The 23,816-nt window shown below is 35.8% G+C and overlaps 1 protein-coding gene across 1 annotated transcript in view; it reads left to right on the forward strand.

The window, feature by feature from the left end:
* The window catches only part of SPATA16 (spermatogenesis associated 16), a 254,091-nt gene that overhangs the window by 35,947 nt on the left and 194,328 nt on the right, over window positions 1–23,816 (forward strand). Inside the window, 1 exon segment of the mRNA XM_027550835.1 lies at window positions 17,712–17,857. Within this exon segment, the coding sequence (XP_027406636.1) occupies window positions 17,712–17,857 (146 nt within the window).

The following is a 23,816-nucleotide window of genomic DNA, read 5'->3' on the forward strand; positions in this document are numbered from 1 at the left end:
CATTCTATAAAAATTTTATGTGTAAAAAAAATTTCCTACTGAGCTAAAACTGTCCCAGTCTCATGGGTGTTTTTAAAAAAGTGTTATTCTCTATAGCACAACATCAAGTTGTTAGTTTAAACTTATGTTCTGAGAAGTAAAGAAGGAAAAATAAGCATTGGCATTGATAATGTAAAACAAAAGAAAACAGAAAAACAAACTTAATACTAATTAGATTTTTATATCTGATATAACAGCAAGGATTAAATGACCCCAGAATACCATTATTCCTGGGCCTAAAAAAAAAATCTCTTGACATCCACAAACAGTAAGTTCCAGTGTGCTTTAAATATGTACACAAACATCTCTGAAATGCTTAAAAAGAGAATTTTAAAAGACAGTGAGACATGCTTAAATCTGACTAACGTAATAGTAACGAGTAACATATAAACTGAAACAGAGTATATTAGCTGACATCAATAATAAAATTACATTGCCTTCAGATCAGATGTGCTCACCTGGCTTCTTCCTCTCCTCAAATTCTTTTTAGAAACATTTATCTCAAAATTGGAGCATTAACCAGATGCCAGCCCCACTTGAACTAAGAAGTAGGAAAGATGGAAGTTGCCTTAGGATAGCATTTCCCAAAATGAACTTCACAAAATTCTGTGCTTCAAGATGTTCTTTTTTAAAAAAATGAGTTTGTTGCAGGAAAGGGATTCTACGGTCAAATAAGTTTGTGAAATACTGTTTGCCATATCTTCCTCTTAGATATTTGCAGTATACATTAGTATGTTAAGTAGTTTTAGTACCTCTCCAGTTAGGCTTATTAGTAGCTTATTTGACCTGAGAAATGTTTTTAATGTAACAACTCCTTAAATTTCTGTGGAACATACAATCTCAGAACTGTTTCTATCCTGAAAGAACTTCAGCATTACTGGAAGAAAAGGAAGACACCAGTGGTAGTAAAGACCTAAACTTTTATTTTGTGTCACAATCCACATGGCACACCTTCACATGAGTATGTGTGGTTGAGGAATTTGGAAAAGAAATTCTTAGGGAAATAAATATATTTCTCTGCTTGCAGTAGATGAAATTACTTGTTCCAATTCTTCACCCCACGCGCACCCAATCATACCATTATTATTCATCCATATCCTAGCCATGGTCTCAGCCCTTGCTGTTGGGCATGGCCGTGTGACTGTCTTTGGCCAATAGGATGCTAGTGGACCTGAAGTGCTGGAGACTTTCAGTGTGCTTGTCCAGTTGTCTTGCTCTCTTCCACTCCTGCTTTTTCCATGAGAAGATCATGTCTCAGACAGCTGCTGTTACAAGTCATAGTTAATCCAGAGTTAACCACCAAGCTGAACACTGCCTAGAATGGCCAATCTTAGCCAACCTATAGATGTGTGGACAGAAAATAACTGCATATTGCCCGTGAGTTTAGGGGTAGTTTTTTCCTACTGTGTGTTCATGGAGTTTGCTCCAAAATAATTAAAACTGCTATAAATGTTCATAATAGCTAAAAGAGAACATAAGAATGAAATCAAGTAATGTTTAATAGGGCAATGAATTTGTAGATTATTGTTTCATTAATTCCTTTTACTCTTAAATTCTTGAAAATGATGTCCTGTCAAAAGCAGGTAATTGTTTGGTATCTCACTTCTCTTAGTATGGTTATCCCGACATTTTAAAATATATACTCCCAGATAACCCGGCTTTCCCCCACTTAAACAAAATGAGGTAATGAAAAACATTTAATTGATATGAATATAAATTTTAAAAGAAATACAACTGCAGATTAATATATAAAGACCAAAGATTCCACAAAAACCCCAATTATTATCAAATGTCCTCAAAATATTAATTTTAGTTTTATAGCTATTCAGCAAAGAGGATGAAGGAGTAGCTCAAAAGCTCCCCTGCTGATGGAACTAGTCACTCTGACATGACAACCTACAGTCCAGTAGGCCCTCACTGTACCAGCAAGGCCTTCATCCCTAGACGCCAGCAAAGAACTGTGATCTTGGCAAGAATTGTGCTCTTTTTCTCCCTAGAGAAACTCCACCATCTCTTTTCTTCATTCAAGTACATAATCTAGTCCTTCTTCTCTCCACTTTTACATGTTCCAGCCTCCTCTGCTTCTAGAATTAGTGAACTGTCTATAAAATGGGTAATAGTAGGAATTCAGTGATTCTTATATGTAAAAGTGCCTTGATGCTGCTAAGTCGCTTCAGTCGTGTCCGACTCTGTGTGACCCCATAGATGGCAGCCCACCAGGCTCCCCCGTCCCTGAGATTCTTCAGGCAAGAACACTGGAGTGGGTTGCCATTTCCTTCTCCAATGCATGAAAGTGAAAAGTGAAAGTGAAGTCGCTCAGTTGTGTCCGACTCCTAGCGAACTCATGGACTGCAGCCTTCCAGGCTCCTCCTTCCATGGGATTTTCCAGGCAAGAGTACTGGAGTGGGGTGCCATTGCCTTCTCCAAAAGTGCTTTACCTGTTGCTTAATAAATGTTGATCTATCTCTTTCTTTCCCTGCCTATCTTAACTATCTTCCCATTTCCTTACTGGTAATCCAGTGAGGTATAGATACATGGATAGATAGATACATACATATATAGATATTTAGAGATCACTGGACTGCTATATATATATCTGTCTCACTGCATGTATGAATATGAATTAAGTAGTTGTAAAAAGAAACTGGACTGGAATGGGTGAATTTAACTCAGATGACCATTATATCTACTACTGAGGGCAGGAATCCTTTAGAAGAAATGGAGTAGCCATCATGGTCAACAAAAGAGTCCGAAATGCAGTACTTGGATACAATCTCAAAAATGACAGAATGATCTCTGTTGGTTTCCAAGGCAAACCATTCATTATCACAGTAATCCAAGTCTATGCCCCAACCACTAATGCTGAAGAAGCTGAAGTTGAATGGTTCTATGAAGACCTTCAAGACCTCTTAGAACTAACACCCCAAAGAGCTGTCCTTTTCATTATAGGGGCTGCTGCTGCTGCTAAGTCACTTCAGTCGTGTTTGACTCTGTGCGACCCCATAGATGGCAGCCCACCAGGCTCCCCGGTCCCTGGGGTTCTCCAGGCAAGAACACTGGAGTGGGTTGCCATTGCCTTCTCCAATGCATGAAAGTGAAAAGTGAAAGGAAAGTCGCTCAGTCGTGTCTGACTCCTAGCGACCCCATGGACTACAGCCCACCAGGCCCCTCTGTCCATGGGATTTTCCAAGCAAGAGTACTGGAGTGGGTTGCCATTGCCTTCTCCGCATTATAGGGGAATGGAATGCAAACGTAGGAAGTCAAGAAACACCTGGAGTAACTAGCAAATTTGGCCTTAGAATATGGAATGTAACAGGGCAAAGGCTAATAGAGTTTTGCCAAGAGACCGCACTGGTCATACCAAACACCCTCTTCCAACAACACAAGAGAAGACTCTAAACATGGACATCACCAGATGGCCAACACCGAAATCAGATTGATTATATTCTTTGCAGCCAAAGATGGAGAAGCTCTATACAGTCAGCAAAAACAAGACCGGGAGCTGACTGTGGCTCAGATCATGAACTCCTTATTGCCAAATTCAGACTTAAATTGAAGAAAGTAGGGAAAACCATTAGACCATTTAGGTATGACCTAAATCAAATCCCTTATGATTATACAGTGAAAGTGAGAAATAAACTTAAGGGACTAGATCTGATAGAATGCCTGATGAACTATGGACGGAGGTTTATGACATTGTACAGGAGACAGGGATCAAGACCATCCCCATGGAAAAGAAATGCAAAAAAGCGAAGTGACTGTCTGGCGAAGCCTTACAAATATCTGTGAAAAGAAGAGAAGCGAAAAACAAAGGAAAAAAGGAAAGATATAAGCATCTGAATGCAGAGTACCAAAGAATAGCAAAAAGAGATAAGAAAGCCTTCTTCAGCAATCAATGCAAAGAAATAGAGGAAAACAACAGAATGGGAAAGACTAGAGACCTCTTCAAGAAAATTAGAGATACCAAGGGAACATTTCATGCAAAGATGGGCTCCATCAAGGACAGAAATGGTATGGACCTAACAGAAGCAGAAGATATTAAGAAGAGGTGGCAAGAATACACAGAAGAACTGTACAAAAAAGATATTTACGACCCAGATAATCACGACGGTGTGATCACTCACCTAGAGCCAGACATCCTGGAATGTGAAGTCAAGTGGGCCTTAGAAAGCATCACTACGAACAAAGCTAGTGGAGGTGATGGAATTACAGTTGAGCTCTTTCAAATCCTGAAAGATGATGCTGTGAAAGTGCTGCACTCAATATGCCAGCAAATTTGGAAAACTCAGCAGTGGCCACAGGACTGGAAAAGGTCAGTTTTCATTCCGATCCCAAAGAAAGGCAATGCCAAAGAATGCTCAAACTACCACACAGTTGCACTCATCTCACACGCTAGTAAAGTAATGCTCAAAATTCCAAGCCAGGCTTCAGCAATACGTGAACCATGAACTTCCAGATGTTCAAGCTGGTTTTAGAAAAGGCAGAGGAACCAGAGATCAAATTGCCAACATACACTGGATCATGGAAAAAGCAAGAGAGTTCCAGAAAAACATCTATTTCTGCTTTATTGACTATGCCAAAGCCTTTGACTATGTGGATCACGATAAACTGTGGAAAATTCTGAAAGAAATGGGAATACCAGACCACCTGACCTGCCTCTTGAGAAACCTATATTCAGGTCAGGAAGCAACAGTTAGAACTGGACATGGAACAACAGACTGGTTCCAAATAGAAAAAGGAATACCTCAAGGCTGTATATTGTCACCCTGTTTATTTAACTTATATGCAGAGTACATCATGAGAAATGCTGGGATGGAAGAAGCACAAGCTGGAATCAAGATTGCCAGGAGAAATATCAATAACCTCTGATATGCTGATGACACCACCCTTATGGCAGAAAGTGAAGAGGAACTCAAAAGCCTCTTGATGAAAGTAAAAGTGGAGAGTGAAAAAGTTGGCTTAAAGCTCAACATTCAGAAAACGAAGATCATGGCATCCGGTCCCATCACTTCATGGGAAATAGATGGGGAAACAGTGGAAACAGTGTCAGGCTTTATTTTGGGGGGCTTCAAAATCACTGCAGATGGTGATTGCAGCCATGAAATTAAAAGACGCTTACTCCTTGGAAGGAAAGTTATGACCAACCTAGATAGCACATTAAAAGGCAGAGACATTACTTTGCCAGCAATGGTCCATCTAGTCAAGGCTATGGTTTTTCTAGTAGTCATATATGGATGTGAGTGTTGGACTGTGAAGAAAGCTGAATGCCGAAGAATTGATGCTTTTGAACTGTTGGAGAAGACTCTTGAGAGTCCCTTGGACTGCAAGGAGATCCAACCAGTCCCTTCTAAAGGAGATCAGTCCTGGGTGTTCTTTGGAAGAAATGATGCTAAAGCTGAAACTCTAGTACTTTGGCCACCTCATGTGAAGAGTTGACTCATTGGAAAAGACTCTGATGCTGGGAGTGATTGGTGGCAGGAGGTGAAGGGGACAACAGAGGATGAGATGACTGGATGGCATCACCGACTTGATGGACATGAGTTTGGGTAAACTTCGGGAGTTCGTGATGGACAGGGAGGCCTGGTGTGCTGCAATTCATAGGGTTGCAAAGACTCAGACACAACTGAGCGACTGAACTGATCCCAACTGAAGTAAGAAACTAGCACTAATGATAACTGTTAAGATTCACATTTGTCCTTCTAGGTATGACTGTGACTCATTAATGGTCAGCCAAGGAAAATGCTATCTAAAAAATATAGGATCTAGGTGACATGACAGACCTGGATTTAAAACATAGTTTTAGAACTTATTGTCAAATAAGTTAGTACCCTCTCTTCAGGCAAGTTCCTTACCTGAAAATTAGGAGTAAAATATTTAATAAGATATCATCAATAAAAGACAATATCGAGTGCAATACTATATGAACTTAGCACAATGCCAAACACACAGTCAACACTCAATATCTGCTGGCTATTATAATTACTGTACTAGAGCTGACTTTGTATGTGATAATACATTTACTTTATAATATAAATAATACCTTGAAACAAGCACACTATTAACATTATCTTCATTTTAAAATAGCTATCGTTATGAGCTAAAATTCCTGGGCAAGAAGGAAGATTTATTATATTAATTCATTTCACTCCTGCCATATTTCTAATCTGCTTTGCACATCAGATAGCTGGAGTTTAGGGGTATCCCTGAAAAAAACCCTGAAGGTTAATGTGTATCATTTACATGCTTCAGAGCATAAGCAAATTACTGGCTGGTCAGATCAAGGTGAAACACAGTAGAAGGAACCCACTGTGGCCACACCTCTATTTTAAGGCTACTTGAAAGGGGGAAAAAAAAAAAGATTGAAGCATAGCTATTTTAACAAATAGGAGTAGGAGTGATTAATTACTTTTTACTGTCATTCAACAGCATGTCACCCAGGGAGTAACCTCATTTCTCCAATTCCCATAAATTTAATAGAGGTCACATCTTGGCCTACTTGGCTGAAAAGCACTGCTCCTAAAACCCTGATGGTACTTTTAAGTTCAGTGATGTGTGAACATAATTCTCTGCATCTCTCAGCCCCACATACTCTCTCTCTCCCAGGGAGACACTTTAGTAGATCTATGTGGCACTGTGTGGAAAGTTACAAGGGATGAGCTCTCTGATTCATTCCTCTTTCATGTAATAAGATGAGAGAAAATTTAAAACCAGTGAGTGTTATTCTATGGTGTAGAGATTCTTTCTAGTCTGTTAAGAGAGTATAAAAAGATATTTATTAAAATTGAAAACTATTAGTTATGAGACCCTTGCAGCATGAACATTTAGCTTGGTATCTAAAAAGAGACTGTGAAGATCCCATTGACAAATTGGCAGGATAGGATGGTGGTTAGCTCTTGTGCCTAAAGCCCATCCTTCTATATGCATTAATCCACAGGAAGATCATTGCAAAGGTCTGTCAGGCACCAGGTAGGATTTTCAAAAAACAAAGCCTCAAGGAAGAACAGATGATAAAAAGCAGACTATCACCTATATCTACTGCATGCCCAACTCAGAGACACAGGGCCTTTTGCAGCTAGAATGCCAGAAGTTCCCCACTGTGTTCAAGGACTTATTTCTGGGGCTCTCAGTGCTATTTCATCCCTTAATTCCACTACTAGTACTCTCTTTTTATATCTATGCATAAATGTCAATTCTTCAACATTTAGGAAATGGAAATTGATAAGCAATGTTTTATGTCCCCTTGAGATATGAATGAGAAGAGGTAGTAAAAGAAAGAGCAGTGAATTCTAGAGGTTGAAGTTTGTTTTTGTTTTTTTCTCCTTACGATTCTCCAGGCAAAGGAAGTTCTATATGTAAGTTCTAATAGTACCAAGGTGAGCTGCAAGGAGAACCAAGAAGCAGCTACCAACTCAATCTCTAGTATTTGGTTTGGACCAATCTCTTGTGCAGTCAGGCCTTAGGAAAGATTCTACACGGTAAAAAGAAAGGGAAGCATTAAACTCAGATGGAATACTGAACTCACATTTTCCAACAGAAAAACCACTGGAAGTTTACATGAGAAGTTCTACTGAATGGCTAATAAGGGTGCTAGGTACTAACAATTAAAAAAAAAAAGTATTGAACAGAATAATTTAGGACAAGGAGGCTGATGTGGAGGAAAGAGAACTTTCCATCAATTTTAGCCCCTGGGAAAACCACTAGATTTCTTTTGGCATACATTTTTTATTTTTTTTTAAAAACACAGTGTACAAATTTCAAGAGGTTATCATTATAATTCCACATCCCTATACTCTATAAAATGGTCACCAGCACAAGTCTGTTTACCATCCTTATCATGCAGTTGACTTTCTCCCCCCATAGGTTTCAGTATTTGTCAAATGGGAAAACTGTTTTATCTACTTTATGGAGATACTAAAAAGTTACATGTAGTTATATACAAGAAAAAGTCTCAGAAATTATAAGCATTCATTAGTAATGAAGTCTTTAAAGTCTTTCCTATTTTCAATATTGTCCTCTGTATTTCACTGATACTATCACTTATTCTTTACATATTTCTTCTAGTTTAAAATTTATGCTACAATTTAATTCTCAATTTCTTAATAATTCTATTTTCTTCAAATCCCTATCTCACTGTTTCAAAATAACAAATGAATACTACCTTTCCAAATTATCTTATATATTTTGATTCAAGGGAAGATCTTCAGAATTCAACATCAGGCTTTCCAATCTCTTAATCTTTGGCTTTATTCCGTCTATACCACTTTTTTTCTCAAAGGTTTGTCCCATGTAGTAAAGAAGGGTCCCTCAGCATTGAGTTCCTGCAGTCATAACACCTGTACCTTGAAAAAGGCTACCACATAGAGTAGGAGGAAATTCTTTAGACAAGTTCAAATTTGTAGGATGGGGAAAGAAATGCAGAACATGCAAGAACTCCAGGCACCCATGACTGATTTCATAAAAATAAACAAGAGAAAGAGTAAGAGCATAAAAGACAAATGGTAAAGGGTCTGACAAATGGTAAATAACCCACAAATGATGAAATATAAATGACTAACAAATATGCAAAATGGTCTAGTCTTATAAGTAACCAAGAAAAGCAAGTGGTAACATTTTAAAGAATAAGAAGCACACACTTTCTTAAAGAGCTGTTGGCAAAAAAAAAAAAAAAAAATAGGTGGAAATAAAAGCTGTGAATTTTTTTCCTAAGTAAAGCACACAACACACTTCTATATGAGAAAAGCTAAAATAAATGAGTTAAGTATTAATTAAAGATATTAGTTTTTTTTTAAAAAGTACAGAGAAACAAAACAAAATCCCTTAGGAATGTAGAAGGAAAAAATAACAAAGCCAACATAAAAACCAAAGCAATGAATTAGGAAGAAGAATATTAAAGTTAATAAATTAATCTAAGAGTATGTTGGTTTTAAGAAAACAAAGTCAAATCCCTGCAATTCCAATTAAGAAACAGAAAACAGAACTATATAGTACTGAGAGCGAAAAAAAGAATGACACCACTGCTACACAGGCATTTAAGATATTCTAAGAATATAATATTCTTCACTATAATGACAGATTTTAGAGTCTGAATGAAACATAATTTTCTAAGAAAATATAAATGAACAAAATACAAAACATTGAAAACCTACACATAACAATAATCAAATTAAAAAAAAAAAGAGGTTAAAAAAGCTGGGCTGAAATTTTTTAAACTATTTCCAAGTGTTCCAGAGTACTGAAAAAGATGGGAATCTTTCCAATTTGTTTTATATGGCCAGCATAAGCCTGACACTAAAGCGTGGTACACATAACTCAAAATAAATTATATATTTGGAAAAAATCTAATTAAATATACACTGCTGCTGCTAAGTCGCTTCAGTCGTGTCCGACTCTGTGCAACCCCAGAGACGCAGCCCACCAGGCTCCCCCGTCCCTAGGATTCTCCAGGCAAGAACACTGGAGTGGGTTGCCATTTCCTTCTCCAATGCAGGAAAGTAAAAAGTGAGAGTGAAGTCATTCAGTCGTGTCTGATTCTCAGTGAGCCCATGGACTGCAGCCTACCAGGCTCCTCTGCCCATGGGATCTTCCAGGCAAAGGCACTGGAGTGGGATCCTATTGCCTTCTCCAAAATATACACTATATGAATAAAATAAATCTATATGAATTAGAATATCTCAATTGTAAAATGAATAAAATTCATGAAGTGTATACATACACATGCCCAATACATATGAGAGCTTTCTTTAATAATCTTTGTTGCCCATATGATTAGCAAAGAATAGATTAAAACGTTGCTAATACCTAGTGTGCATGAGGATATAGGAAAAACAAGAAAGACACTTTGTTGGCAAAAGTATAAGACTTTTCTGGAAAGCACTTTCATGTTGTATATTTTCTAAAATATGCTTTTTGGGATTGTAATGTCTATGCCTGACTTGGCAATTCATGCAATTCATATAATGTAAGAGGACATTAGAACAGAATATGAAAATTTAGAAATGATCAAATGTTGAACAAAGATGTATACATAAGGCTATTCGATGTATATTATTTATGACATTAAGAACTCTCAAGTCTCTGGAGAAATTTCCCACTAGGAAAAATATTAAATCAGGATCTAGTAAAATTATGCAGCCATTGAAAAATGGCATAAATTTATATTTATTAATGCCCAAGATATATTCAAAGAAAGAAACATAATACTATGGATAATGAATAATATCATTATTGCAAATGGAAGGATAAAGATGTAGATAGATGATTGATCAATAGATAGAAAGCTAGGTAAGATGGAGATATCCACACCAATATCTAACATTTAAGAATGGTCATTTTTATATAATGAAATTGTGAATTGTTTTCTCTTCATAATTTCTTAATTATCTAAATTTTTAACAACTTAGTAAAGTTCTTTTCATTATCTGTGGCAAAGAACCAGTTCTTTTCGGTTTTGTCCCAATCTGTTGCAGACTGATATTTTAATAAATAGAGTAAAAAAAAATTACTAGAAAAAATGAAGGGAAATATGACACAAAAATACAAAGCTAGCAAAGAGAGATAAGAAAGCCTCCTTAAGTGAACAATGCAAAGAATAGAGGGAAAATAATAGAATGGGAAAGACTAGATATCTTCAAGAAAATTAAGAGATACCAAAGGAACATTTCATGCAAAGATGGGCACAATAATGGACAGAAACAGCAAAAATGTAACAGAAGCAGAAGAGATTAAGAAGAGGTGGCAAAAATAAATAAATAAAAATAAAATAAAAAAAAAAGAAGAGGTGGCAAGAATACACAGAAGAACTGTACAAAAAATATCTTAAAGACTTGGATAATCACAATGGTGTGGTCACTCACCAAAAGCCAGATATCCTAGAGTGTGAAATCAAGTGGGCCTTAGGAAGCATTACTACAAACAAAGCTAGTGGAGGTGGTGGAATTCCAGCTGAGCTATTTCAAACTGTGTAAAATGATGCTATTAAAGTGCTGCACTCAATATGCCAGCAAATTTGGAAAACTCAGCAATGACCATGGGACTGGAAAAGGTCAGTTTTCATTCCAGTTGCAAAGAAGGGCAATGCCAAGGAATGTTTTAACTACCTTATAACTGCACTCGTTTCACATGCTAGCAAGATAATGCTCAAAATTCTTTAAGCTAGTCTTTAGCAGTATGTGAACTAAGAACTTCCAGATGAACAAGCTGTATTTAGGAAAGGCAGAAGAACCAGAGATCAAATTACCAACATTGTTTGGATCACAGAAAAAACAAGAAAATTCCAGAAAAACATCTCCTTCATTGACTATATGAAATCCTTTATCTGTGGGGGTCACAACAAACTGTGGAAAACTCTTGAAGAGATGAGAATATCAGACCACCTTACTGACCTCCTGAGAAACCTGTATGCAGGTCAAGAAGCAACAGTTAGAACTGCACGTGGAACAGTGGACTGGTTCAAAATTGGGAAAGGAGCATGTGAAAGCTGTACACTGTCACCCTGCTTATTTAACTTATATGCAGAGTACATCATGCCAAATGCTGGGCTGATGAATAACAAGTTGGAATCTAGATTGCCAGGAGAAATATCAATAACCTCAGATATGTAGATAATACTACTCTAATGGCAGAAGGCAAAGAGGAACTAAATAGCCTCTTGATGAAGTTGAAAGAGGAGAGTGACAAAGCTGGCTTAAAACTCAACATTTGGAAAACTAAGATCATTGCATCCAGTCCCATCACTTCATGGAAAACAGATGGGGAAAAAATGGAAACAATAGCATAATTTGTTTTCTTGTGCTTAAAAATCATTGCCAACAGTGACTGCAGCCATGAAATTAAAAGACATTTGCTCCTTGGAAGAAAAGATATGAACAACCTAGATAGCATATCAAAAAGCAGAGACATCACTTTGCTAACAAAGATTCATATAGTCAGAGCCATGTTTTTTTCGGTAATCATGTATGGATGTGAGAGTTGGACTATAAAGAAGACTGTGCCCCAAAGAACTGATACTTTCAAATTGTGCTGGAAAAGACTCTTGAGAGTCCTTTGGACTGCAAGGAGATCCAACCAGTCTATCCTAAAGAAAATCAGTCCTGAATATTAATTGGAAGGACTGATGCTGAAGCTGAAACTCCTATACTTTGGCCACCTGATGCAAAGAACTTTTCCAGTGGGAAAAGACCCTGATGCTGGGAAAGCGTGAAGGCAGGAGGAGAAGGGGACAACAGAGGATGAGATGATTGGATGGCATCACCGACTGAATGGACATGAGTTTGAGCAGACTCTGGGAGCTAGGGAAGGATAGGGAAACCTGAAGTGCTGCAGTCCATGAGGTTGCAAAGAGTCGGACATGACTTAGTGACTGAACAACAGCAATTTTATTATAATTCAACAGATACAATATTTCTCTATCAAAGTACTGTGAAAGTTTCTAAATGCTTGCTCTCTGTTTTTGTGCATCAGTAGCTCTTGAAGTGTCACCATGTAGCACTGACGTAGTGATTAAACACACAGACTCCAGGGCCAGACATCTAGGTGTAAATTCAAATTACTAATACTGTAACCTGAGAAGATTACACTCCAAACTTCAGTTTCCTCGTCTGTAAAATGAGTAATGAAAGATATGCACTGAATATTTGTCCCTCCAAAATGCATTTGTTGAAACCTAATCCCATATGGGAGGGATTGGGGGCAGGAGGAGAAGGGGACGACAGAGGATGGGATGGCTGGATGGCATCCCTGACTCGATGGATGTGAGTCTCAGTGAATTCCGGGAGTTGGTGATGGACAGGGAGGCCTGGTGTGCTGCGATTCATGGGGTTGCAAAAAGTCGGACATGACTGAGCGACTGATCTGATCTGATCTGAATCCCATACGTGATGGTATTTGGAGGTGGGGACTTTGGGAAGTGATTAGGTGTCTTGAAGGTGGAGCCCTCTTGAAGAGGATTTTTTCCCTTATAAAAGAGACACCCCCCCCCCCAAAAAAAAGGAGACTCTGAGTGAGCTCTCTGGTTCTCTTTCTGCTATAAATATTATTTACGTATGGATTTCTCTGTGAACTGAAGTCTTCATTTCTCTGGGATAAGTGCCCAGTGTGTACTTGTTGAGTTGTACAGTAGTCACATGTTTAGTTTATTAAGCAACTGCCATACTGTTTTCATCACTGGCTGTACCATTTTATATTCCCATCAGCAAAGTGTGAGTGATCCAACTCGTCACCATTTTGATGTTATTACTACTTTTTAGCCATTCTACTAGGTGATATCTCACTGTAGTTTTAAATTAAATTTCTTTGATGGCTAATGATGTCAAACAATAAACACATTGAACATCTTTTTATGAGCCTATTCACCATTGGCATGTTCTCTTCAGAGAAAACTCCGTTCATGTCTTTCTCACTTTCCAACTGGATTCTTTTTTTTTTTAACTGTTGAATTTTCAGTGATTTTCCAGGGCAGCTGAGCAAAATATGTTGACTACATTCAATTGGTTAATGATGTTGTGCAAATCATCAGGATCCTTGCTGACTTACTTTCTAATATTTCTATCACTTGCTGAGAGTAAGAATATCAAAATATCCAACTATAATTATAACGTGAGTAATGTTTTAGATTTTAATTAAAAACATAAAAATAAAACTATTTAAAAAGATGGGACTATTAACTACAATTATAATTTATTATAAAAATATGAAAATTATGTTAGGAAATATGCAGGAAATTAATGACAATTAGACGTGGCAATAGAGTTATGGGTAGCTTACTCTCCATCTTTTTTTTTTCTTTTGATAATTTCCTGGACAATTAAATAGCTTAAAAAATTTCCAATTGAATGATATATACTGTAATTTGTAGATAATTGATAGCTAAAATAATGCCTCATTTTTAAAGATTTATTGTTCTTTCCTAGATCTGCAAGGATCACTCAAAATTATGTCGAGTATGGTGGGCAAACAGTCATCATACAATATTCTATTAAGTGAGAATCTTTTAGCAAAATCAATCTTACTAATGACGATACTAATTAAAGAAAAATGCGTGGTTGTATTTTTAAGAATGGGACCCATAACATAATATTTAATCTTGGTTTTTTCTGCTATTATTGGGCTTTCTGTTATTTTTATCTGTGTTTTAAAACAAACTTTGAAATTCCATTGTACCACAATTTCTGAAAATAGGTTTGATATTTATTTCTTAAAACAACTTTGAAATACCTTAGAAAAAGGTTTTATAACTTTTTATAAACTTTTAATAACTTTTTATAACTGAAGTATTATCAGGCTATTTTCAGAAAACTATCAAATATATTTTGTAAAGTATGTATTTTTAATTAAAATTTTAGCCTGTGATTTTAATTTACTACTGAAATTTACTATTACATTTTGAAATTTTAATATCCAGTTTCTCATGAAAACAACAACTATACCCATAAGAGTTTTTACTTCATTTTTCCTAAAAAATTATGCTTTTAACTTGTCCATGCTTCTTTTTAAAACAAAAATTTCACACCTAATTTTTGTTTTCTAATTCAAAGTCTTCTCATTAATTTACTATATTAAGTAGTTTAAAAGTTTTATTAACTTGTTTCCATGACTTTTTTCACAAAAAGCTAAAGCGTATAGCTTTAGACAAATGCAACTTGAAATAAGTCACCCTTCCTGCATGCAAATAAATACATCTCATATTAAAGTCCTTCATCTTCTAGAGAATTCACTTGTTAGTCTTCACAAATGACTACCTGAAATTTTAAAATTCAACAAAATATCTGAAATGTCCTTTATAATCCTGATACCTGTACTTTGTCTATATTTTCTATACTTCTACCTTTAACATCAACATATTTGTAACAATTTGCCTTACTGCAAAGCTTATTTCAAAGACACATCACTCTGGCAAACAAATAAGGTAACCTTTGATAAAATCAGAAAGTTCTGTATCTTATAGTACTTGATTGATAAATCACGATCACCACAAATATACAGGCTGCGTGTTTTTCCATTTTAATGTGAACTGAAAAATTATTATTGTCTTTCCTTGCTTACAGTTTGGTTTCATAAAGTATGCACTCTGGAGCATTAAGATTGATCATTTTATTCCTTTTTTGGCCTTGAAACTCATAGAAGTAGAGACTATAGCAAACATTAGATCAGGAGCTTATTTTTCACTTTCTTTCAATGTTCACAAAGTCTTAATGTTATTAAACTTGAAGGTCAGTTTCCTCTTGCCATGTAGAATCTGAATGTCCTTGTGGAAGTTACTACCCTAATGGCCCCTGTATTCATCCTACAAAAAGTATGCCTGAGAAAGGAGCTATATCTGCTCTATCACACCTGATACGAACAAAGAGGAGGAAGGGGCAAAGGACATATACAAGGTGGGGCTTGTTTCTTTTATGTTTAAGATTTTAAACAAACAGGCTTCTCTGTCCCTGGAATTCTCCAGGCAAGAATACTGGAGTGGGTAGCCATTCCCTTCTCCAGGGGATCTTTCTGACCCAGGGATCGAACCTAGGTCTCCTGCATTACAGGTGAATTCTTTGCCGTCTGAGCCACCAGGGAAGCCCAAGATTTTATGTGAAAAAAATCCATGAGGTTTGAGCATTTAAGATTTGGGGGAAATATGCTGATTTAATTTAAAGGATAAAACTACTCAAGAAAGTCTAGAACTTTAATACAATGATATGCTAACAAATGATACTACATAATTTCTACTTATGTTGTTTTCCACTGACTTTATAAAAAGCTGTGTTATCCAAAAACATTTTTTCTTCCTAAACAACCATTATTTTAGGTATCCCAGGGTCATATAGGATCAAACTGGTAGAAGAGGAGAGTTGCTGTCCAAGCTATCATGTTCAAACTATAACACTTTCTTAAACTGTATTTTAAAGTCTGTTTACAACCACACTGACATTTGTGAGGTCATACTCTCAGGAATAGTTACTAAATCACTGTTAAATACTTTGTCTCTTTTATTATGAATTTTATCAGGTAATCTTTATAAAGCATGGAAACAGCCTTGACTAAGGTCATTTACAAATACTTTGTATCTTCCATAAAAGTCTTTGTTCCCCCAACTTGCCAAATAATTGAGAAATGTATTCTGAGGATACATGGATAGAAGTTGACTCTTTTATGAAGGGCAGTTAGAGGGGGAAAAACCTTTATGTCTGATTCTGTGTACATAGTTGTATGGGATAATGAATACTAGATTATAAAGAGCTCTCATAATAAGAAAAAGATTAAAACATCAATGGAAATAGGCAAGGAATGCAAAAATAGGAATTTACACAGAATTTAAAATAGCCAAAATTTATTAAAAAGACCTATTAAATAAAACCAATTTAATTAGACCAAATTAAAATGTAAGGGTAGTATTTTTTGTCTGACGATTACTAGCAATTAATAAATAATTATTGACTGAATATATGTAGTAAAAAATGTATCCCATCAAATTGGAAAAGACTTTTTAAAATGATATGAATTATTATAGTTGACAGAATATCTAGGTAGTACCAGGTAACTACCAGTTCAAACAAAGGATGTAAAACATCTAGATTTTCCTTCAGCTTATAGTTGTTGGATAAAATTAAGAAGAGAAACACATTTTAGAACAGAATAAACCCATTCTCAACCTATTTGCACTTTAAAAAATAGACAATAATGTTAACGTAAATGGCAAGGCAACCTCAACTTAATCTATAAAAGAAAATTAGTTTAAATAACATTTTTTAAAAAACAGGATTTAGAATACAAGAAATCTTACACAGAGATATATACAAATAGGTACTAATCCTCAAATATTACTATCCCTGGTGCGAAAAGCATACAGGAGATAAAAATAGCAAATAGCAATAGCAAATATATAAAAATAGCAAAGAAGCAGATATTCTGACTAAGGTCACTAAGTGGTGGTGGAGTCTGTCCTCCCCCACCAGCCTTGATTCTACGGAACAGTAGAAAACTAAGGGGGAGAAAAAAGTACCAATCTATCCTTGTCATATTATTGATACTTCTTAATATTTGGGGTTCTCTCCCCAAAATTAATTATTTTCTTCCTCTGCAGTTTATCTATGGTGCCCAGAAACCATTGACTTCCTGGAATTTTTATTAAGAATTCCACATTCCTGCCATGTTTTTCAGATACTGTGGCCTCTGCCAATAAATTCTAATGAATTTTCACTTCTTTTCTTTCAATAACATCCTAGAGAATATGATTCAGACTCAAATTAATCACCAATCATGTTAATGGCTCCTAGGAGTTTACTTCCGATACCCTTATTATATTAAATCAAACCTGATAGTGTGCTACATTATTGCTTAGCTGGGTTTTCATAAAAGCACTGGTATTTAATATGATTTATACCTGATTTTCTGTTAATATCTTTGCTTATTGTGTGCTTTATTTTTAAAATAGACATTCTTAGCTAATGACACCCCTTTAAAATATATCATACTTTAAAAATATTTTACAGGAAGCATTTTACAATAAAATGTGTTACTTATAGTCACTTAATAGTGAACAGGAATAAGTTATTTAATTTACAATCAAAATGTTAATATTTTACTTGTTTGGAAAAGTGTGTGTATATATTATGTTTTGTTTATTTAAAAGATCAATTATTTGTCAAGATGATTAGAAAATTTAAAGCACTGTATTTATTTTTCTTTTAAAGCTTTGCAGCAAAGGGGCAGTTCTGGGAAAACCATTTGAAGCATCTGCTGAAGATATAGCTAGTGTGGCAAGTTTCATTGAGACAAAGCTTGTTGCATGCTATCTGCGAATGAGGAAACCCGACCTTGCCCTGAATCATGCGCACAGGTAAAATGAAGGGTTAATAACTGCAAGTAAGTACTATCCATGCAAGCAGAGGGTATAATGTGAGCTTGTAGGATTAACTTAGATTCCATTGAAATGTAATCACAAAATTAAACCATCTCTTTATTACTTAATTTACGTTAAGCTAGACAATCATCCTATCCTCGTCATAGAGATCACAAAGGGCATCTCAAAACCTAAGGAAAGAAATAAACCCATAATTAACTATCATAAAGCGGACAAAATAAAAAGTCAGGCAACTGCAGTAGCAAATGACTACAGGAACAAAGGAGGGATCGAATAAAGTTAAGTAAGGGGTGAGAAGGATGAGAAAGATTTCCAAAACTGACTGAGATACAAAGAATGGTAGAAAGAAATTCCAGCTATGAACCATGAGCAAAGACACCAAAGTTTATGGCTTATTTGGTGATAACATAACTGATTCAAAGGATGTTATGAAGGGGCAAGTGCGACAGCTGTCCAAAGGTATGAATCACCTTTTTATCATTGTCCTTAAAGATTTCGTTTATATATTTCTATCCTCTTCAGAACTCTGTGTTAGCTTTTGGTTTCCTAGAATCCTCAAGGTTACCCAGCCCTATCTCTTTTTCTATAAAAATGTCCTCTCCTATGTCTTGTTCCCTAAAGGCCTTGATCTTATCATGGGCAGTATTCAGTTTAATCTACCGCAAAGATAAAGTGATTATGTTACATCTTTTAAATAGCTCTTTTCTTAGAATTATGACGCCTCTATACCTCCTTGCCTAATTTAGAGCAATTTACCTAAAACTTTAGTCTTGTTCATTCTCTGAGCTCATACATCCTGGATTTCTTTTGGACACAAATAACAAAACTAATAACATGAAAACATAATGCCTTCCCTGTTAATAACCAGTAAGAAACATAACCATCAATTGTATTAAGACTCATTATGTGAGCAGGAGATCTGCCAACATGCTAAAACTCATTTATAACTCTATATCCACAATGATAGAGAAGTTCCATCAGATATTCTTAACAGCTCTATGGAGACCTCAAACTTATAGGCTTAAGTTTGACATCAAGGACCTGCTGACAACAAAATCACTTTGAAATTTCTAAGATAACCTGCTGGAAAGAAACTTTTTGCTTTAAATAAACTGCAGAACCTAAACACAGATTCTCTTTGATACCAAAGAAAATTTGACTCTATATTTTCTGGAAACACCTTATGCAACCATAGTTTCCAAACCCAATATCAGGACATATGGTTACATTGGAAGAATTTCATTTCATTTCCATTTGAAAGGGCCAATATTGGAAATGTAATGTATACTTCAGTATGTTAAAATATTGGAATTTCTGAGCCACTTAGGTGACTTGTAAGCATAATAAAATATTTGAAATTGGGAATAGCCCAGAAAAGCTACAGGCATATGTAAACAATAATGAATTGAGATGCACCTGAAAGTAATTATTTATCACCTTGTCCATGGTTTTCACTACACATATAAAGTGCCTTTAACATTGCCTACATGTTAATCAAAATGTCTCCTGGATATTAGAATGGTTTGATGGATTTTCAAATCATTTTTATAATCATAAAAAAATTTTAAATGGCATGATCATGCCAAAATTCAATTCAGTTTATAAAAATAACTTAATGAACATTAATCAAAATAGTACTATAAGAAACAATAAAATGCTATGGTTCCTAAGGATGCAAGGATTAATTTCAATAGGTTCACTATTTAGACTTTGAAACTTTTGTTTTAAAACTAAGAGTGCCCTTTCAAGTCCTTGAAAATTACTGAGGGGAGGGTATACAATATAAAGATGAAAAGTAAAATGATCTTCCCTATTATGCTAGGATTAACTTCTGTATCCTTTTTATTCTATTGTAAAATAATTTTTGCTTCTAAGTTGAACATTAACTAAGAAATGGAAATCAATAGAGGTTAAATAGTGAATTCATACAATTAATTATGCACTAAGTGAAATAAATCATTTTTCTAGGCTTGTCATATTGCAGAACTACAGAAATCAGTACATATGATTCTAATATTAAAATGTTTTTAAAGATCTCAGATTTTTAAAATAGAATCTGAAACATAAATATATTTCTCAAAATAAATAATCAGGATATTCAGTGTATAAATAGCTTATAACCATTAGTTATACACTGAATGTAGAATCTTTCTTTTGTATTATTACCACACTGTGATGGTTGATACTAATAATGGATCAAAATTAAAAGATTCCTTTTGCATTTATTTGCATTCCTGAAGCATCCTTTCTTTAATTTTATGTAAATTGTGAGGCCTACTGCATATCTTTAGATGTGTTAATACAGAAATTAGCTTGAAAACCATCATGTAGTTTTGCTTTTGATAAAAATAAGTGCATATTGTTTTGTCATGTAGAAGACTACAAGAACCATAACTGTATGGTTTTAGGGTCAACAAAGATACATTTTGAAATTAATTAGCTGAGTATTGCCATTTAAAATATGCTAATAAGTAATACAAAGGCTTTGAAAAAAAGTGGAAGTGTTTGTCATTCAGTCATGTCCAACCCTTTGTGACCTCAAGGACTGTAGCTTGCCATGTTCCTCTGTCCATGGGATTTCCCAGGCAAGAATACCAAAGCAGGTTACAATTCCCTTCTCCAGGTGATCTTCTCCACCAGGGATTGAACCCTGGTCTCCTTCATTGCAGGCAGATTCTTTTACCGTCTGAGACACAGGGAAGACAACAAAGGCTTTAGAAACAACTATTAGTAAGTTTTTCTTTTTTAAATAACATACGCAAAGCACCATATTTCGATGTCATTTTTTTTTTTTAACTTCAAACCAAAGTAATGCCTACACTCGCCAATCGAACATATCAACTCTGTGCTCACTTCATCAAACTACTGTCATTGTTTGTCAGTGGTGTCTTGATCATTCCTGAGACTGATTTCTAATTACTGCTATCTTATCAAGAATGGAAATCCTGCTATAACTCTTTCTTCTCATATAATTATATGTTGATGTGTATAATTCTAAAGATTCTAATAACACATATCACCTTTTTTGCCTATTTCCCATCTTTAGACTGATATTGTTTATGCTGTAGAATTTTTTTTTTTGGCCTTTTTAAAAAATTATTTTTTTATTGAAGGATAATTACAGAATTTTATTGTTTTCTGTCAAACCTCATATAAATCAGCCATAGGTATACATATATCTCATCCCTTTTGAACTTCCCTCCCATCTCTTTCCCCATCCCACCCCTCTAGGTTGATACAGAGCCCCCAGTTGAGTTTCCTTAGCCATACTATGCTGTAGAATTTTGATGCCACTAGGTGGCAGACAAGATGAAGTCGAAAATAGCAAAATGTAGAAAAAAGCCTCTTTTCAAAATTGTTTTATAATTCTCTCATCTATGTTCATTCATTCAACAAATATTTATTGAATGCTAACCAAGAGCCTGTGCTAGGCAGTGGGGTAGCAGTTGTAAACAGGATTGTGTTCTTTGTACACATTAGAAGAGGTAGCAAAGTTTAAAAAACAAGTATCAATAAATATGAGAAAAAAGAGTGTGATAAATGCAACAAAGATAGTAAATATAATTTCACATTGCAGAAGCAGCATCATTTATTAAATCAGATTCATGGAGTCTGAATCTGACTGCCCAGGTTTTAAATGTGATTCCCCTACTCACCAGTTCATCTGAGTTTAATTCTCCATAAAATTGGGTTATAATAACTGTACCTACTTCACAAACTACATCCCACAAGGTTTTGTGAAAATTAAACAGAAACCTATGGATTCTTTATTCCAGCCACGACAGAGTTACTGGTATAAAAGGACCTGCCTTCCTGCTATAAATAAGTATAAAACTAGGCAAAATATATGAAACAATTCTTTTTAGGCACTGGAAAACGGTCACAGCAGGACTTTGATCCTTGAGAGAAGGGTAGTATACACGGTGGCTACCATGGTTTTCCTGACCAAACTCAGGGAATTAAACTTCAATCTCAATGAGCTGAGGAAGCAGAAATTAGAATATCAGTTCAGTTCAGTCACTCGGTCCTGTTCGACTCTTTTCAACCCCATGGACTGCAGCACGCCAGGCTTCCCTGACCGTCACCAACTTCTGGAGCTTGCTCAACTCATGTCCATCGAGTCAGTGATGCCATCCAACCATCTCATCCTCTGTTGTCCCCTTCTCCTCCTGCCTTCAATCTTTCCCTGCATCAGCGTCTTTTCCAGTGAGTCAGTTCTTCACATCAAGTGCAAAACTCCAAAGTATTGGAGTTTCAGCTTCAGCATCAGTCTTTCCAATGAATATTCAGGATTGATTTCCTTTAGGATTGACTGGTTGGATCTCCTTGCAGTACAAGAGACTCTCAAGAGTCTTCTCCAACACCACAGTTCAAAAGCATCAATTTCGTGCTCAGGTTTCTTTATAGTCCAACTTTCACATCCATACATGACTACTGGAAAAACCATAGCTTTGATGAGATGGACCTTTGTCCTCAAAGTGATGTCTCTGGTTTTTAGTATGCTGTCTAGGTTAGTCATAGCTTTTCTTCCAAGGAGCAAGTGTCTTTTATTTTCATGGCTGCAGTAACCATCTGTAGTGACGTTGGAGCCCAAGAAAACAAAGTATCTTAGAATATCAGATATTAGAATATCAGGCTTCTAAAAAACCCTGTAATTTACAGAGCAGGTGACTGAAGGAGAAATAGATATGTGAGGGGGTTGCGGGTAGAAGACCGCATGAGGATTTGCTGCAGGTTCTTGACCAATATGAAAAGTAAGACTTCATGTAGCAGAGACTGCCTGCTGCAGGACCAAGTAATAAGTGAAAATACCAGAGGACCTGCAATGATAGGAGATACTGAAGAACCAGTGTTAAGAGAGCTCACTGAGTACCTCAGGCATTCAGCTAAAATTCCTGAAAGACAATGCTTTAAGACTTAGGACCATGACCTCCAGAAAGAATCATACCTTAGAATTAAGCTCAAGGGCAAAATTGACCTATCTGAAAAACCACACCTGACAAGAACAAGAGTATTTGCCATTTAACTGCCTGATAAGAAAAAAATTCTACAGGTTTGCAGTGATGATGTCATAGTCTCAATTCCTTAGAAAGTTTTATCCAAAATGTTTAGCATAAAACTAAAAATTACTACACATTCAAAGAAATAGGAAAATGAGACTCATATTTAAGAAAATAAATAGTCCATAGAATCAGACCCCAAGATGACCCACATGTTGGAACTGGTAGCTGCTAAGCTGCTAAGTCGCTTCAGTCGTGTCCAACTCTGTGCTACCCTATAGATGGCAGCCCACCAGGCTCTGCCATCCCTGGGATTCTCCAGGCAAGAACACTGGAGTGGGTTGCCATTTCCTTCTCCAATGCATGAAAGTGAAAAGTCAAAGTGAAGCTGCTCAGTCGTGCCGACTCTTAGCAACCCCATGGACTGCAGCCTATCAGGCTCCTCCGTCCATGGGATTTTCCAGGCAAGAGTACTGGAGTGGGTTGCCATTGCCTTCTCCAAATTGGTAGAAAAAGATTTTAAAGAAGCTGTAAAAAATTGGTTCAAGGATCTTGAGGCAAAGATGGCCATAAGTGAAGAACTGAGAATCTCAACACACACAAAAATAGAAACTATAGAAAAGAAACAAATGGAGATTTTACCATGGATTAATGAACTATTAATATCTAAAATAAAAATATACAGATTGACTTTAACATCAGATTGAAGATTTAGTACTAAAGAAAGGTTTAGTGAACTTGAAGACAAATCAATAACAATTACCCAATATGAACACACAGTATCATTTAAGATATTTTAAAAAATTAACCAGCGCTTCAGTGACTTATTCTCAAACACAGTAACAAGTCATCTACCTACATGGTTTTTCCAGTAGTCATGTATGGATGTGAGAGTTGGACTATAAAGCTGAGAGCCAAAGAATTTTGAACTGTGG

Source organism: Bos indicus x Bos taurus, chromosome 1 (genome assembly GCF_003369695.1).
Source record: "Bos indicus x Bos taurus breed Angus x Brahman F1 hybrid chromosome 1, Bos_hybrid_MaternalHap_v2.0, whole genome shotgun sequence".
Classification (NCBI taxonomy): domain Eukaryota; kingdom Metazoa; phylum Chordata; class Mammalia; order Artiodactyla; family Bovidae; genus Bos; species Bos indicus x Bos taurus.